At 44.2% G+C, this 18,332-nt stretch overlaps 1 protein-coding gene across 1 annotated transcript in view; it reads left to right on the top strand.

Moving 5' to 3' along the window:
• Positions 1–18,332, top strand: part of LOC124010771 (ETS-related transcription factor Elf-1-like) — a 61,510-nt gene that overhangs the window by 38,226 nt on the left and 4,952 nt on the right. Inside the window, 7 exon segments of the mRNA XM_046323425.1 lie at positions 8,504–8,675; positions 8,856–8,960; positions 9,267–9,422; positions 9,706–9,737; positions 9,739–9,790; positions 12,179–12,371; positions 14,307–14,687. Coding sequence (XP_046179381.1) covers positions 8,504–8,675; positions 8,856–8,960; positions 9,267–9,422; positions 9,706–9,737; positions 9,739–9,790; positions 12,179–12,371; positions 14,307–14,687 — 1,091 coding nt within the window.

Genomic DNA, 18,332 nt, shown 5'->3' with positions numbered 1-18,332 from the left:
GAACGTTGTTTGTTATGACTTTTCTACCTATTTGTTGTTCATTACACCATTTTGGAATTTTAAGTCAAACTGTTGTTACTGGACTTTCAATGTGACAAGGTATTTGGCTACTAATGTTTTTTTTTTTTGGGGGGGGGGGTAGTACAAAGCAGCACATAGATGACAATCAGGCAAAGAGCTGTAGTCTGTCTCCATCTCCTGGTAATTTTCAGAAACGGACATTGAATTTCTTTTTCTTCCTCTGGCTATGAGTGCAGGCCAAAATACTTTGCACCATTTCATTAGAGCATTGTTGGTTGTTTGATATTTAGAATAACTTAACCTAACGGTAAAGGACCTGCAAAAGCTATGAGTCCTGCCTGCTCCATGTCCTTTTGGATCTGGAGTCTTTTGGGCATGTTATGGGAAAAACAAACAGAAAGGGGTGCCATACACACAGCCTCCTTTTGTGGTGCTATTGAAGATAGGAAAATAACAGTGTGCTGACCGAAAATCAAATCTGTGTCTTTACTCCACAAGGATTCACAGAATGAGAGATAAGAGAAGCTTATCTGGGAAACAAACTGCCATGTCACATTGGTGGACCTACTGTAGACAGTGTTTCCCCTACCATTATATAGAGCCAAGTGGGAACCCCCACCTATAGGCCTGTTCACAAAAATGTTTATATTTAAATAGACCCTGAATGTTTGTTTGCAACCCCTCTGGAAAATAAGATAGGGGTAACACTGGTGGATGCAGTAAGTGTTGAAAAGTGTTGCCAAGTGAGCTTTGTTGCCACACGCAACAGTTTCTCATATGGTCCTCATACAGTTTGGCCAGAGCTCTGGCAATTTCCTTAGTTGAGAAATGTCCTCAGCTCTTCCTGTGTTGAGAAATGTTGTGCTGGAAATGAGGGGGTGTGTCTGGAATTCCCAGCAATAAGAATGTCCCAGTGGGCCACTGAAACACTGTTGAAATGAGCCCTCCCTCAAATCAAACCAATGCAAACAACATTTTACTGGTCACATTCACATATTTAATAGATGTTATTTATATATATATTAAAAGTTCTCCCCAATTTCCAATTGGTAGTTACAGTCTTGTCTCATCACTGCAAGTCCCGTATGGACTCGGGAGAGGTGAATGCCAAGAGCCATGTGTCCTCTGAAACACACCCCAAAGAAAGCCTCACTGCTTCTTGACACAATGCCCACTTAACCCAGAAGCACCAATGTGTCAGAGGAATCACCGCACACCTGGTAACCGTGTCAGTGTGCACTGTCCGCCACAGGAGTCACTAGCTCACAATGGGACAAGGACAACCCTGCCAGCCAAATCATTCCCTAACCCAGACAACGCTGGGCCAATTGTGCGCCGCCCCATGGGTCTCCTGGTCGCAGCCAGCTGCGACAGAGCCTGGACTCAGACCCATAATCTCTAGTTGCACAGCTAGCAATACGATGCAATGCCTTAGACCACTGCGTCACTCGGGAAGCCTTAGCACATGTTATTGTGGGTGTAGTAAATGCTTGTGGTCCTAGCTCCAACAGTGCAGTAGTATCTAACATTTCACAACAATACACACCAATCTAAAAGTAAAATAATGGAATTAAGAAATATAGAAATATTAGATTGAGCAATGCCAGAGTGGCATTGACTAAAATACAGTAGAATAGAATACAGTATATACAGATGAGATGAGTAAAGCAGTATGTAAACATTATTTAAACATTATTAAAGTGACTCGTGTTCCATTATTAAGTGATGCCTCTTTAACAGTCTGATGGCCTTGAGATAGAAGCTGTTTTTCAGTCTCTCTGTCCCAGCTTTAATGCAGCTGTACTGACCTTGCCTTCTGGATGATAGCGGTGTAAACAGGCCTTGGCTCGTGTGATTGATGTCCTTGATGATCTTTTTTGCTTTCCTGTGACATCAGATGCTGTAAGTGTCCTGGAGAACAGGTAGTTTGCCCCCGGTGATGCGTTGGGCAGACCCCAACACCCTCTGGAGAGCCCTGAGGTTGCGGTCTGTGCAGTTGCCGTACCAAGCAGTGATATAGCCCGACAGGATGCTCTCAATTGTGCATCAGTAAACGTTTGGTTTTCTTCACCCATCTGAGGTTGAAGAGGCGCTGTTGTGCCTTCTTCACAACACTGTTTGTGTGCGTGGACCATTTTAGATCGTCAGTGATGTGTATGCCGAGGAACTTGAAGCTTTCCACCTCCTCCATGGTGGTCCCGTCAATGTGGATAGGTGCATGCTCCCTTTGCTATTTCCTGAAGTCCACGATCAGCTCCTTTGTTTTGTTGACGTTGAGTGAGAGGTTATTTTCCGGGCACCACTGTGCCAGGAACCTCACCTCCTCCCTGTAGGCTGTCTCGTCATTGTTGGTAATCAGGCATTCTTACTGTTGTGTCATCTACAAACTTGATGATTGAGTTGGAGGCGTGCCTGGCCGCGCATTCATGGGTGAACAGGGAGTACAGGAGGGGGCTGAGCACGCACTCTTGTGGGGCCCCTGTGTTGAGGATCAGCGAAGTGGAGGTGTTGTTTCCTACCTTCACCACCTTGGAGGCGGCCCTCCAGGAAGTCCAGGACCCAGTTGCAGAGGGTGGGGTTCAAACCCAGGGCCCCGACTTTAATGATGACTATGGTGTTGAATGTTGAGCCATAGTCAATGAACAGCATTCTTACATAGGTATTCCTCTTGTCCAGATGGGATAGGGCAGTGTGCATTGCGATGGCGATTGCATCATCTGTAGATCTACTGGGGCGGTAAGCAAATTGAAGTGGATCTAGGGTGTCAGGTAAGTTGGAGGTGATATGATTCTTAACTAGCCTTTCAAAGCACTTTATGATAACAGAAGTGAGTGCTACGGGGCGATAGTCATTTAGTTCAGTTGCCTTGCTTTCTTGGGTACAGGACCAATAGTGGACATATTGAAGCAAGTAGGGACAGCAAACTGGGATAGGGAGAGATTGAATATGTCCGTAAACACTCTATTGTCCTCAAAGCGGGCGAAGAAGGTGTTTAGCTTGTCCGGTAGCAAGACCAGGGTGTCCGTGACGTGGCTGGTTTTCCCTTTGTAGTCCTTGATTGTCTGTAGACCCTGCCACATACATCTTGTGTCTGAGCTGTTGAATTGTGACTCCATTTTGTCTCTGTACTGACGTTTTGCCTGTTTGATTGATTTACAGAGGGAATAACTACACTTTTTGTATTTGGCCATATTCCCAGTCACCTTGCCATGGTTAAATGCAATGGTTCGTGCTTTCAATTTTGTGCGAATGCTGCCATCTATTCACGGTTTCTGGTTTGGGTAGGTTTTAATCTGTTGTACAATGAGTGTACAAAACATTAAGAACACCTGCTCTTTCCATGACTGACTGACCAGGTGAATCCAGTTGAAAGCTTTGATCCCTTATTGATGTCACCTGTTAAATTCTTTAAAAGTGCGTTCCTCACCATCTTAAATAAGCATGCCCCATTCAATTTGTTTTAGCCAGGAACAGACATAGCCCTTGGTTCACTCCAGACCTGACTGCCCTTGACTAGCACAAAAACATCATGTGGCGTACTGCATTAGCATCGAATAGCCCCCGTGATATGCAACTACACAGGCAGTTAGGAAAGCAAAGGCTAGCTTTTTCAAACATAAATTTAGGTTCTGTAGCACTAAATCCAAAAGTTCTGGGACACTGTACAGTCCATGGAGAATAAGAGCACCTCCTCCCAGCTGCCCACTGCACTGAGGCTAGGAAACACTGTCACCACGGATAAATATGCGGTAATTGAGAATTTCAATAAGTATTTTTCTACGGCTGGCCATGCTTTCCACCTGGCTACCCCTACCCCGGTCAACAGCCCTCTACCCCTCTGCAACTTGCCCAAGCCTCCCCCATTTCTCCTTCACCAAAATCCAGATAGCTGATGTTTTGAAAGATCTGCGAAATCTGGACCCCTACAAATCAGCAGGGCTAGACAATCTGGACCGTCTCTTCCTAAAATTATCCGCCTAAATTGTTACAACCCCTATTACTAGCTTGTTCAACCTCTCTTTCGTATCGTCTGAGATCCCCAAAGATTGGAAAACTGCCGCGGCCATCCCCCTCTTCATAGGGGGAGACACTCTAGACTCAAACTGCTTCAGACCTATATCTATTCTACCCTGGCTTTCTAAGGTCTTCGAAAGCCAAGTTAACAAACAGATCGCCGACCATTTCGAATCCCACCGTACCTTCTCCGCTATGCAATCTGGTTTCCGAGCTGGTCATGGGTGCACCTCAGCCACGCTCAAGGTCCTAAATGACATCATAACCGCCATTGATAAGAGACAATACTGTGCAGCTGTATTCATCGACCTGGCCAAGGCTTTTGACTCTGTCAATCACCACATTCTTATCGGGCAGACTGCTTCGCCTGGATCACCAACTTCTTCTCTGACAGAGTTCAGTGTGACAAATCAGAGGGCCTGTTGTCCGGACCTCTGGAAGTCTCTATGGTGGTGTCACAGGGTTCAATCCTCTGGCCCACTCTTTTCTCTGTATACATCAATGATGTCACTCTTGCTGTTGATGATTCTCTGATCCACCTCTACGCAGACGACACCATTCTGTTTACTTCTGGCCCTTCTTTGGACACTGTGTTAACTAACCTCCAGACGAGCTTTAATGCCATAAAACTCTCCTTCCGTGGCTCTTAAAAGCAAGCAAAACTAAATGCATGCTTTTCATCCTATCGCTGCCCACACATACCCACCCATCCAGCATCACTACTCTATATGGTTCTGACTTAGAATATGTGGACAACTACAAATACCGAGGTGTCTGGTTAAACTGTAAACTCTCATTCCATACTCACATTAAGCATCTCCAATCCAAAATTAAATCTACAATTGGCTTCCTATTTCGCAACAAAGCATCCTTAACTCATGCTGCCAAACATACCCTAGTAAATCTGACCATCCTACCGATCCTTGATTTCGGCGATGTCATTTAATAAATAGCCTCCAACACTCTACTCAGCAAATTGGATGCAGTCTATCACAGTGCCATCCATATGTCACCAAAGCCCTATATATTACCCACCACTGCAACCTGTATTCTCTCGTTGGCTGGCCCTCGCTTCATATCCGTCGCCAAACCCACTGGCTCCAAGTCATCAAGTTGTTGCTAGGTAAAGCTCCGCATTATCTCAGCTCACTGGTCACCATAGCAGCACCCACCCGAGCACTCGCTCCAGGAGGTATATTTCCTGGTCACCCCCAAAGCCAATTCCTCCTTCGGCCGCCTTTCCTTCCAGTTCTCTGCTGCCAATAACTGGAATGAAATGCAAAAATCACTGAAGCTGGAGACTCATATCTCCCCCACTAGCTTTAAGCACAAGCTGTCAGAACAGCTCACAGATCACTGCACCTGTACATAGCCAATCTGCAAATAGCCCATCCAACTATCTCCTCGCCATATTGTTATTTCTTTGAATTATTTTGCTCCTTTGCACCCCAGTACTGCTACTTGCACACTCATCTTCTGCACATCTATCACCCCAGTGTTTAATTTGCCATACTGCAATAATTTTGCCACTATGGCCTATTTATTACCTCACCCCCCTTATCCTACCTCATTTCCACACACTGTATGTAGACTTTCTCTATTGTGTTATTGACTGTATGTTTGTTTGTGTAACTCTGTGCTGTTGTTTGTGTCGCACTGCTTTGCTTTATCTTGGCCAGGTCGCAGTTGTAAATGAGAACCTGTTCTCAACTAGCCTACCTGGTTAAATAAAGGTGAAAAAATAAATAAAATAATCTACAGATGAAGGGGAGGAGACAGGTTAAAGATGTTTTTTTAAGTCTTGACACAATTGAGACATGGATTGTGTATGTGTGCCATTGAGCGTGAATGGTCAAGACAAAATATTTAAGTGCCTTTGAATGGTATATGGTAGTATGTGCCAGGCGCACCGGATTGCAGTGCTTGAGGCGTCACTATAGACCCGGGTTCGATCCCAGGCTGTGTCACAGCCGGCCGTGACCGGGAGACGCATGAGGCGGTGCACAATTGACCTAGCATCGTCTGGGTTAGGGGAGGGTTTGGCCGGATGGAATTTCCTTGTCCCATCGTGCTCTAGTGACTCTTTGTGGTGGGCTGGGCACCTGCAAGCTGTTGTACAGCGTTGCCTTCCGACACATTAGTGCGACTGACTTCCAAGTTAAGTGAGCAGTGTGGCTTGGCGGGGTCGTGTTTCGTGGGACGCGTGGCTCTCGACCTTCACCTCTCAAGTCAGTAGTGGAGTTGCAGCGATGGGACAAGACTGACTACCAATTGAATATCAAGAAATTGGGCAGAAAAAAGTGCTAAAAGTTTAAAAAAATATATATTAACAAACTGCATCGCTGCTGGATTTTTCACACTCAACAGTTTTCCATGTGTATCAAGAATGGTCCGCCACCCAAAGGACATCCAGCCAACTTGACACAACTGTTGGAAGCATTGGAGTCAACATGTGTCAGCATCCCTGTGGAACACTTTCCATGCCACGACAAATTGTGGCTGTTCTCAGGGCAAAATAGTGTGCAACCCAATATTAGGAAGGTGTTCATAATGTTTTGAACACTCAGTCTTGTACAAAATCAGTTGAAAATGATCTAGCGTTATTACCAGCAGTTGACGTCAATTCTTGCTAGGTTGGTCCAATGAGAAATATGGGTTTACATAGATACAGTGGGAAGACAAAGTATGTGAACACTTTAGAATTACCGGGATTTCTGTATAAATTGGTCATAAAATGTTATCTAAGTCACAACAATAGACAAACACAGTCATCTTAAACTAATAACACACACACAATTATAGTTTTTTATGTATTTATTTAACACACCATGTAAACATTCACAGTGCAGGTTGGAAGAAGTTTGTAAACCCTTGTATTTAATAACAGGTTGAACCTCCTTAGACAGCAATAACCTCAACCAGACATTTTATCTTGTTACGGATTGCACCTGCACCACAGTCAGGAGGAATTTTGGACCATTCCTCTTCACAAAACTGTTTCAGTTCAGAAATATTCTTTGGATGTCTGATGTGAACCTTTTTCTTGAGATCATGCTACAGCATCTCAATCGGGTTGAGGTCAGGACTCTGACTGGGCCACTCCAGAAGGTGTATTTTCTTCTGCTGAAGCCATTCTGTTGTTGATTTACTTCTGTGTTTTGGGTCGTTTTCATCAAACTTCTGTTGATCTTCAATTGGCGGACAGATAGCCTTACATTCTCATGCAAAATGTCTTGATAAACTTGGGAATACATTTTTCTCGGCGATGATAGCAAGCTGTCCATGCCCTGAGGCAGCAAAGCAGCCTCAGGGCCTGGACAGCATTTATAGACAATTTGTCTTACCGTGGACTGATGAACATCAAGGCTTTTAGAGATACTTTTGTAACCCTTTCCAGCTTTATGCAAGTCAACAATTCTTAATCTTGGGTCTTTGGAGATCTCTTTTGTTCGCGGTTCACATCAGGCAATGCTTCTTGTGAATAGCAAATTTAAATTTTGTGTGTGTTTTTAATAGGGCAGGGCAACTCTAACCAACATCTCCAATCTCATCTCAGTGATTGTACTCCAGGTTAGCTGACTCCTGACTCCAATTAGGTTTTGGAGAAGCCATTAGCCTAGGGGTTCACATACTTTTTCCAACCTAAACTGTGAATATTTAAATGATGTATTCAATATAGACAATAAAAATACAATAATTTGTGTGTTATTAGTTTAAGCAGACTGTGTTTGTCTATTGTTGTGACTTAGATGAAGATCAGATCTACTTTTATGACCAGTTTATGCAGAAATCCAGATAATTCCAAAGGGTTCACATACGTTTTCTTGCCATGTCTCATGTCTGTTTCCCTGTATGTGAAACGAGTATGAATAATTTACAAGTAAGTCTTACCTTTTTGATCACCTGCATGTGGACAAAGCCAATGTGTGAGATATATCAGAACAACCGTAAAAGCACAGTGTGTAGGCCTACATTAACTTTACCATGGTTAAGACTCAGATTTTTCATTTGAAAATGTATACCAAACAAAACCATTGATTTCAAAGTTTAACAAACAATATAACTCTATGCACAAGGACAACGTTTACAAATCTCCACTGAAAATTTAACAAAAACACAGATGTGCAGATATAACATTTGGTATCAGAATAAAATGGATGGATATTTTACCGTAATTCGGTTACTGTAATAAACTTTGCATCTGCACAGTTTTTCCAGGATTTTTTTTTTTTTTTACCGTGAAAATTGTTTGTAGTAGTTCTTGTGCACAGAGCTGTATGGTTTGTAAAACTTTGAAATCAATGGTTTTTGTTTGGCATACATTTTAAATTGAAAAATCAGTCTCCGCGTAATATTGTTATTGTGTAATTGCCCATAAGATAAAAACGAAGCAATAGACATACACATGTAATTCTGTGATCTAACGTCTGTGGTCTCTGTCTGTCTGTTGGTCTCTCTGTGTGTCCAGCTGGATGACCCGTCCGTGTTTCCAGCTGTCATCGTAGAGCAGGTGCCCGCCACTGACCTGATGCAGGTCTACTCGGGCATGGAATCGGACGAGGTGGCGAACGGCATCATGGTGGACACCACTCTACACGTGGTGGAGGAGCCCATTATGGTCGGAGACGTGGGCCTTTCAGGTGAGGAGGAGATTATACTTTACACACACATGCCTAAGGGATAGGGGCTAGGTTTTTTTTCCAGACAGGGCCTGGTATTACCTAGAATTCGCCCCTAGTGATTGTAACATCCTTTTAAGTTTGTCTTAAAATCTGTCTGTTTCATGTTCTGATGACAATCCCTGTCTGATTGGCCAACAGAAACGACGGTGTCGGGCACAGAGGACAGCATGGAGACCAACGAGGCTGCGGCAGCCCTTCTGAACATGGAGTCACCAAACAACATCCTGGACGAGAAGCGCATGAGTACGATTTGTGTTGTTTTGTTGTTGCTACTTGCTAGGAGGGAGGATAGGGGAAGGAGTATTTAAAAAAAATATTTTGGTACCACTTGTTTGTTAACTGAATCCAATTTCTACCTCAAAGCATTTACCACTTTCAAAACATTGTTAAAACGTATAAGTTTTTGATGAAGGCTATTTGTAGGCGGTTTCATTTGTCGTATTTTCATTAATTCCCATAATTATCTCTGGCTGTTGCTTTAGTTCACAGTCTCATAATATTACATAACTGGAGTAAAATTGACGGTACTACTTTTCTCCATTGTTGTAGTTCACACCTATGGGACCATGTTGGAGTCTGACTACACCTACATCCCTCTTCGGCCGGAGGCCAATGGCTGCATTGATGTATCGCTGGACGAGGAAACATCCTCCATGGACGAGATCCCTCAGAAGAGCATGTCCAAACCACAGAGGAAAACTAAAGGTACCACATGGGAGTCATCATGGACTGTAGTGTTACAAAACATTAGGTTGTCAAACAATGTTATTTAGTCTTGTTTTTAACGTTCTCGATTAAAATATTCAATTTACACTCATGCTTCGAAGATATTTTTTTAGGAGTTAACACAGGAGTGCATTGGTAAATGTATGTGCTTATTAGCCACAGCTTACAGCCTTATTAGCACACTGTGTTTTTATTTAGCCACTGACAGTGATGTGCTTAATTTGGTGTCACAGTTTTGACCTGAACGCTTCTCCCGTCTTAGTACGCAAGCCGCGGGCGGTGCGTCCATACTCCCCCCATCACCACTCCCAGCCTGCCACTCAAGAAGAAGAGCAAGGAGGGCAAAGGTGAGCGTTCTTCTCAACCAGCTCACTTCTCGAAAAACAGCCAATTGAAATCATGGTCTCTCCTGGCCCTGTCTCAACTGACTCGCCTCTTGAAAACATTTACATTTACATTTAAGTCATTTAGCAGACGCTCTTATCCAGAGCGACTTACAAATTGGTGCATTCACCTTATGACATCCAGTGGAACAACCACTTTACAATAGTGCATCTAAATATTTTAAGGGGGGGGGGGGTGAGAAGGATTACTTTATCCTATCCTAGGTATTCCTTAAAGAGGTGGGGTTTCAGGTGTCTCCGGAAGGTGGTGATTGACTCCGCTGTCCTGGCGTCGTGAGGGAGTTTGTTCCACCATTGGGGAGCCAGAGCAGCGAACAGTTTTGACTGAGCTGAGCGGGAACTGTACTTCCTCAGTGGTAGGGAGGCGAGCAGGCCAGAGGTGGATGAACGCAGTGCCCTTATTTGGGTGTAGGGCCTGATCAGAGCCTGGAGGTACTGAGGTGCCGTTCCCCTCACAGCTCCGTAGGCAAGCACCATGGTCTTGTAGCGGATGCGAGCTTCAACTGGAAGCCAGTGGAGAGAGCGGAGGAGCGGGGTGACGTGAGAGAACTTGGGAAGGTTGAACACTAGACGGGCTGCGGCGTTCTGGATGAGTTGTAGGGGTTTAATGGCACAGGCAGGGAGCCCAGCCAACAGCGAGTTGCAGTAATCCAGACGGGAGATGACAAGTGCCTGGATTAGGACCTGCGCCGCTTCCTGTGTGAGGCAGGGTCGTACTCTGCGGATGTTGTAGAGCATGAACCTACAGGAACGGGCCACCGCCTTGATGTTAGTTGAGAACGACAGTTTGTTGTCCAGGATCACGCCAAGGTTCTTAGCGCTCTGGGAGGAGGACACAATGGAGTTGTCAACCGTGATGGCGAGATCATGGAACGGGCAGTCCTTCCCCGGGAGGAAGAGCAGCTCCGTCTTGCCGAAGTTCAGCTTGAGGTGGTGATCCGTCATCCACACTGATATGTCTGCCAGACATGCAGAGATGCGATTCGCCACCTGGTCATCAGAAGGGGAAAGGAGAAGATTAATTGTGTGTCGTCTGCATAGCAATGATAGGAGAGACCATGTGAGGTTATGACAGAGCCAAGTGACTTGGTGTATAGCGAGAATAGGAGAGGGCCTAGAACAGAGCCCTGGGGGACACCAGTGGTGAGAGCGCGTGGTGAGGAGACAGATTCTCGCCACGCCACCTGGTAGGAGCGACCTGTCAGGTAGGACGCAATCCAAGCGTGGGCCGCGCCGGAGATGCCCAACTCGGAGAGGGTGGAGAGGAGGATCTGATGGTTCACAGTATCGAAGGCAGCCGATAGGTCTAGAAGGATGAGAGCAGAGGAGAGAGAGTTAGCTTTAGCGGTGCGGAGCGCCTCCGTGATACAGAGAAGAGCAGTCTCAGTTGAATGACTAGTCTTGAAACCTGACTGATTTGGATCAAGAAGGTCATTCTGAGAGAGATAGCGGGAGAGCTGACCAAGGACGGCACGTTCAAGAGTTTTGGAGAGAAAAGAAAGAAGGGATACTGGTCTGTAGTTGTTGACATCGGAGGGATCGAGTGTAGGTTTTTTCAGAAGGGGTGCAACTCTCGCTCTCTTGAAGACGGAAGGGACGTAGCCAGCGGTCAGGGATAAGTTGATGAGCGAGGTGAGGTAAGGGAGAAGGTCTCCGGAAAAAACAGCCAATCGAAATCAAGGTCTCTCTCTTGGCCTATTCTGTGGGCTAATGTGCACGTTTCTGCCTGTAGAGTGGTGCAATCAGCAACCAGCAGCCCATGTAGTCCAGTTGGGTTGGACCTCAGCTTGCTAATTGATCGTGTACTCTCTGCTGTGTCTCACAGGGAAATAACTGTAATTGCGGCTGTGTGTTCCCTTGCATAGCACAGAGAGGGGATGGGGAGAGGGGGTTGGTTCAGCCGGACACGTATACAAGTGGCTGCTGGAGGGGTCGCTGTTTCTAAACACTTCTGGTCCTAACCATTTCCCAAACATGAGTAATCTACTTTCAGAGCCCCATCCAATTTTCCAACCCTAGACACACACACACACACACACACACACACACACACACACACACACACACACACACACACACACACACACACACACACACACACACACACACACACACACACACACACACACACACACACACACGAGAATGGCAAATTAATTGATTTAGGTTATGGGGAGGGAGTGCTGTAATTGCGTCTCTGCCTTCTTTTTTCATTTGTTAGGTAAAACCTAAATGAATTATGGATGGGTGTAGCAGAGCTCCAAGCTCACATGTACAGTATTAGGCTCACATGTTAAAATGGCAAATTCCTCTTTTCTCCCCCCTACGTAGGGAACACCATCTACCTATGGGAGTTCCTCCTGGCCCTGTTGCAGGACAAGAACACCTGTCCCAAGTACATTAAGTGGACGCAGAGGGAGAAGGGCATCTTTAAGCTGGTGGACTCAAAGGCCGTGTCCAAACTGTGGGGCAAGCACAAGAACAAACCTGACATGAACTATGAAACCATGGGCAGGGCACTCAGGTGAGAGGAGTGTTATTACACACATGGTGTTGGCCTACATCATAGTGTTCAGGAAACCAGCCTACTGATTTTGCTGCACTCGTTAAGTTTAGGGGGTATTAGGCCTAGCTACATGGTCTGTAACCTGATTTTGATGTGATCATAAATGTGAGATGCATATGCAACCAGGTATTGAATGCATGTGCCCAGGGAGACAGCCACCTTACCTTAGGCCCAGGGCCAGCACAGTCATGACTCCCATGATCGTCCACCAGGTTAGTATTTGTTTAAAGTGGTGATCCCAAAATAAATATATACAAAAATAAAACTACAAGGTAAAACCTAGTCAGTTGCACAACTGGATGCATTCAAACGAAATGTGTCCTACACAGACTTTCCCACCTTGGGGATTCAAACCAGCGATCTTTCAGTTATTGGCACAATATTCTTAACCACTAGGCTACCTGCCGTTCCTTACAAAGAATCATTCCTAAACTAAAGAGGCAAACAAACACAAAACCGCATCAAACACTGGTAGGCCAAGTTCTCTGGCCTACAGATTGCCAATCATCCTGACAGCTCTCTGGACTTAATGGGATACTTCGGGATTTTGATGATGCCCTTTATCTACTTCCCCAGAGTCAGATGAACTCGTGGATAACATTTGTATGTCTTTGTGTCCATTATGAAGGAAGTTAGAGGTAGTTTTGCAAGCCAAAGCTCACTAGCATTCACACAATGACTGAAAGTCTATGGGTATCTACTAGCATGCTAGCAGATACCCATAAACTTCCAGTCATTGCGCTAACGCTATCTCTAACTTCAGCTCTGGACTCTAGTTCGTGCTGCCATCTGGGGATGCATTGTGAAAGTGCATGGTATTGTGTTTGTCTATATCCTAACACTAAACTTGTAAGTGAGGACTTAGTGGACTGTATATTCTTTAGGTAAAGTGTTACTTTATGTGTTCGCTCCTGTGTGCTGGTAAGGGCACAGATGACTGGCGGGTAGGATTCCAGTTGAGGTGGTTTAATAATGCTGAAGATGCACAGGCATGGAACAGCACCACACAGTGTATGTAGGCAACTAACTAGCTTCAACCAAAGTGTGTGTGTGTGTGTGTGGTATATCAACAAGGACGCACACTGGCCTTGGCTAACACAATGAAAGCTAACTGGTGGGAAAACACAAGGATGACTGGAGCTTTCTCGCACTTGACTTCTCTCGAGCTGATCTTCTTCTCAATGCTCCGCCCACTTGACGGAGGGCGGAGCACCAGCTCTGGTATGATACTTCACAGCCTTTTGTACAAAACTACCCCTCATATCATAACAATAGAAATACATAATTGGCCTGCACAGTTAAGAAGGGTATCATGCTAAAATGCCCGTGCAGCTGTTGCAGTAAAAAGCACTACAAAAAGTAAAAAATATAATAAGTGCTCCTAGATCACATAGACGCCAAACCGCACATACTGTACAGTATATTGTGTTGTACCGACATAGTGTCGTCCTCAAGTGCAGAAATAACAAAATCTCAACTCGCCCCCATCTCGAAGGCAGTATTATAACATCAATGAAACACACTGAGAACTTGTTTTAATACAGTGAGCAAGGCACTGGGTGTCAGGCAGACAAGTCTGGCTGACATCTATAAATAGAAGAGCCCACACAAAAGGTTATTATGGACCCCAGACATCCTTTGTACCAGGACTTTAAGTCCCATGAAGTCAACATTATCAAGGACCAGGTTATAAAAGAAATAGAGCAAAGCAATCATGTATTCCAGTGTCACCTTATTCAAGTTATTCAAGGTGGACCTTATTCAAAACCTAGCCCATTATTATTCTGTCTGTAATGTTACTTCATGTTTACTCAATACCACAAACAAAATGTCCTCCAAAAGGGACAACTAAATCATGATCTTACCTTAACGGTGACTACTCTCCCTCCTAAGGTATTACTACCAGCGCGGTATCCTGGCTAAGGTGGAGGGCCAGCGGCTGGTCTACCAGTTTAAAGAGATGCCTCCTGACCTAGTGGTGATCGATGATGAGGACACGTGCCCCGAACTCAGCGCTGGCTACGGGGGTCAGCGCCCCAGCCATCACGGCCGGGGAATGGGGGGCCGTGGAGGCCCCAGAGGCGGTCACGGAAAAAACCATGCTGACGGGCGCCATCCTATATCGGTAAAACAAGTGAAGAGAGAGCCCATTGATATGGATGGAAGGCTGTACCATGAGGTCAACGGGACACATGCAGAACAGATGATCCAGACGGTTCACGTGCTGCAGCCCAACCAGGGGGCGGCTGTGCCGGCCTCCTCGTACAACACGAGGTAACAGATGGATGAACATATGTACACACACACACATGCATACACTCGCACGCATATCCATACACACGCAGATGCAAACATGCGCACGCACACATGCAACCCTGCACAGACAAACACAGGTAACATAGTGAACTGTGGCTATTGGACCTAGGCCTGGGAAAATATCTTCCAAAACAGTGTACCAAACTCCCAAATCTCGAAAAACAGAGACCGCCCCCGCACAAGCATTACCAGCGACAAAAACCTCATTGCTTACAGACCTTATGGTAGCCTAACGCCACCACTATCACCAAAACAACAACAGTGACACATCAAAGGATGTGAGCTTGGCAGGCTCGTGATGCTGAGAGGACAGGGCCTGTAATACAGTACCTGCGCACGTCATTTAGGAGAATATACTTTTTGTAAAACACAGACAAATGGAAAGACAGCAGTCACACACACAGTATCATGTTAAAGAAGTAGCATCCCATTCACTATGACATAATAAGCCAGTAGGTTCAAATCCTAAGAATACAAAAACAGATCCATTTCCAAATCATAATACAACTATTATTTCCCATTGCAAACATAGTGTCCCAACACCAGGGTTGTGCGTTTGATTCCCATGAGGGACCAGCATGTAAAATGTATGCCCTCACTACTTTAAGTTGCTCTGGATAAGAGCATCTGCTAAATTATTAAAATGTAAAATGTTCAGCATACAAACTAACCAGTGATCTAAAGTTTAAATGCAACAATGTTTCACACCAGGGTTGGGCTCAATTGAGAATTCCTCATAATAAATTCCTTTTGAATTGAAGTGGTAAACAGGATACATAATTGAAATTTGAGTTAAAGTAAATATAATTGAATTCTGTGAAATTCAAATGTCTATTCTACATTAAGTATAGTCTATACAAATATACATATTGTGCATCAAACATGTTGTTATATGCATGCAAATAAAATATTTCAGGAAGCCATGACACCCACCATCTCAGATTGTTCTAAAATCCTTTCTGTAGTTCGAAACAGATAAGAATAGCATTCCTGCAAAATTATTTCTGAGAAGTTAAGCAAATTGATTGCAACCAAATTGGCCATTTTATTTTATAGGATTCATAAAATATTTAGTAAATATAGTACATTACAACCGAGTAATCCAAAGAAATGGTCAAAAGCCACCAACGGACCCCCCACACACCACTCCAATCCCAACCCAATGTCACGACTAGTCAAGGTGGTTGGAATCAGGCGCAGAGAGCAAATAATGAATAGAGGTTTATTCTCCGGTGAACAACAAACACGGACAACCCAAAATACAAACAGGGTGAAAAATATCCAAAACAGGAAAATAACAGACAAACCGGAGAAATAAAACACAAAAACACCGACAGCCGAAACGAAATGACAAAAACAAACAATCCCGCACAAAACAAGGGCGGGACAACCTACATATTATACAGATACTAATTAACTAACACACAGGTGAAAACAATTAGACAAAACCAACAGATAACCGAAAAAGGGATCGGTAGTGGCTAATAGGACGGTGACGACGACCGCCGAGCACAGCCTGAACGGGCAGGAGAACCAACCTCGGCGGAAGTCGTGACAACCAACAACTAGTATACAGTATCAGTTCTCTATTGACAAGTAGGATGGAGCTGCGACTCAGAATATTGTTTCTTTATTCTATGTAATGTATTCTCAGTGAATTTGTTTTCCCCCCCGCTGTTCAGAGAGTTTGTTAGGTTTTTAGGTTTATGTCCCATCCGACATCCTGATATTACCAGGTCCTGACCACTAGAGGAGATCTGGAGATCAAATTATATTTCAACAAAATAATGTTGCAGGAATGGTAGTCTTATCTAACTAACAACAGAAAGGATTTCAGAACAGTCTGAGATGGATGTCAAATCCTCTTTCTCGTGCTTTTTGAGGTGGAACGACCATGATGAAACAATTGATTTTCAGGACAAAATCATCAAATGAATGATCAAGGAAAACAAAACCTGTATTCAAATTTTCATGAATCACTTAAATTTAATTAAAAATTAGGAAAATGCTACATTTCCCAGAATGTATTAATTTAACCCTCAAGTTGATCCCAAGGCCTTAAAAAAAGAGGCCAAACAAATGAAATGTTTGCTGGAAATATAATTGGCTATTCTAAGCACTAAGGTTAAAATAGTATATGAACATTGTTTCCTGAAAAATTTGATATCTTCTTTGCTATCTTTTATTTTTTATATATTTTTTAACCTTTATTTAACTAGGCACGTCAGTTAAGAACAAAATCTTATTTACAATGATGGCCTACCAAAAGGCAAATGGCCTCCTAAATATAGGACAAAACACACATCACGGCAAGAGAGACAACACAACACTATATAAAGAGAGACCTAAGACAACAATGTAGCAAGGCAGCAACATATGACAACACAGCATGGTAGCAACACAACATGACAACAACATTGTAGCAACGCAACATGGTAGCAGCACAAAACATGGTACACACATTATTGGGCACAGACAACAGCACAAAGGGCAAGAAGGTAGAGACAACAATACATTATGCAAAGCAGCCACAACTGTCAGTAAGAGTGTCCATGATTGAATGATTGAGTCATTGAATGAAGAGATTGAGATGAAACTGTTTGTTGCAGCTCGTTTCAGTCGCAAGCTGCAGAGAACTGAAAAGAGGAGCGACCCAGGGAAGTGTGCGCTTTGGGGACCTTTAACAGAATGTAACTGGCATAACGGGTGTTGTATGTGGAGGATGAGGGCTGCAGTAGATCTCTCTCTCTCGATGGGTATACAGAGATGACCAGTTTACAGAGGAGTGCAGTGATGTGTCCTATTAGGAGTATTGGTGGAAGATCTTATGGCCGAATGGTAAAGGACATCTAGCCGCTCGAGTGCACCCTTATCTGCCGATCTATAAATGATGTCTCCGTAATCTAGCATGGTTAGGATGGTCATCTGAATCAGGGTTAGTTTGGCAGCTGGGGTGAAAGAGGAGCGATTACGATAGAGGAAACCAAGTCTAGATTTAACTTTAGCCTGCAGCTTTGATATGTGCTGAGAGGAGGACAGTGTACCGTCTAGCCATACTCCCAAGTACTTGTATGATGTGACTACCTCAAGCTCCAAACCCTCAGAGGTAGTAATCACACCTGTGGGGAGAGGGGCATTCTTCCTACCAAACCACATGACCTTTGTTTTGGAGGTGTTTAGAAAAAGGTTAAGGGCAGAGGAAGCCTGATGGACGCTAAGAAAGCTTTGTTATAGAGCATTTAACACAAAATCCGAGGAGGGGCCAGCTGAGTATAAGACTGTATCATCTGCATATAAATGGATGAGAGATTTTCCTATTGCTTGAGCTATGTTGTTGATGTAAATTGAGAAGAGCATGGGCCTTAGGATTGAGCCTTGGGGTACTCCCTTGGTGACAAGCAGTGGATGAGACAGCAGATTTTCTGACTTTATACACTGCACTGTTTGAGAGAGGTAGTTAGCAAACCAGGCCAAAGATCCCTCAGAGATACCAATACTCCTTAGCCGGCCCACAAGAATGGAATGTTCTACCATATCAAAATCTTTGGCCAGGTCAATAAAAATAGCAGCACAACATTGCTTATAATTAAGGGCAATGGTGAC

The sequence above is a fragment of the Oncorhynchus gorbuscha genome, linkage group LG23 (assembly GCF_021184085.1).
Source record: "Oncorhynchus gorbuscha isolate QuinsamMale2020 ecotype Even-year linkage group LG23, OgorEven_v1.0, whole genome shotgun sequence".
Lineage (NCBI taxonomy): Eukaryota > Metazoa > Chordata > Actinopteri > Salmoniformes > Salmonidae > Oncorhynchus > Oncorhynchus gorbuscha.
This window is presented reverse-complemented; position numbering and strand designations above follow the sequence as displayed.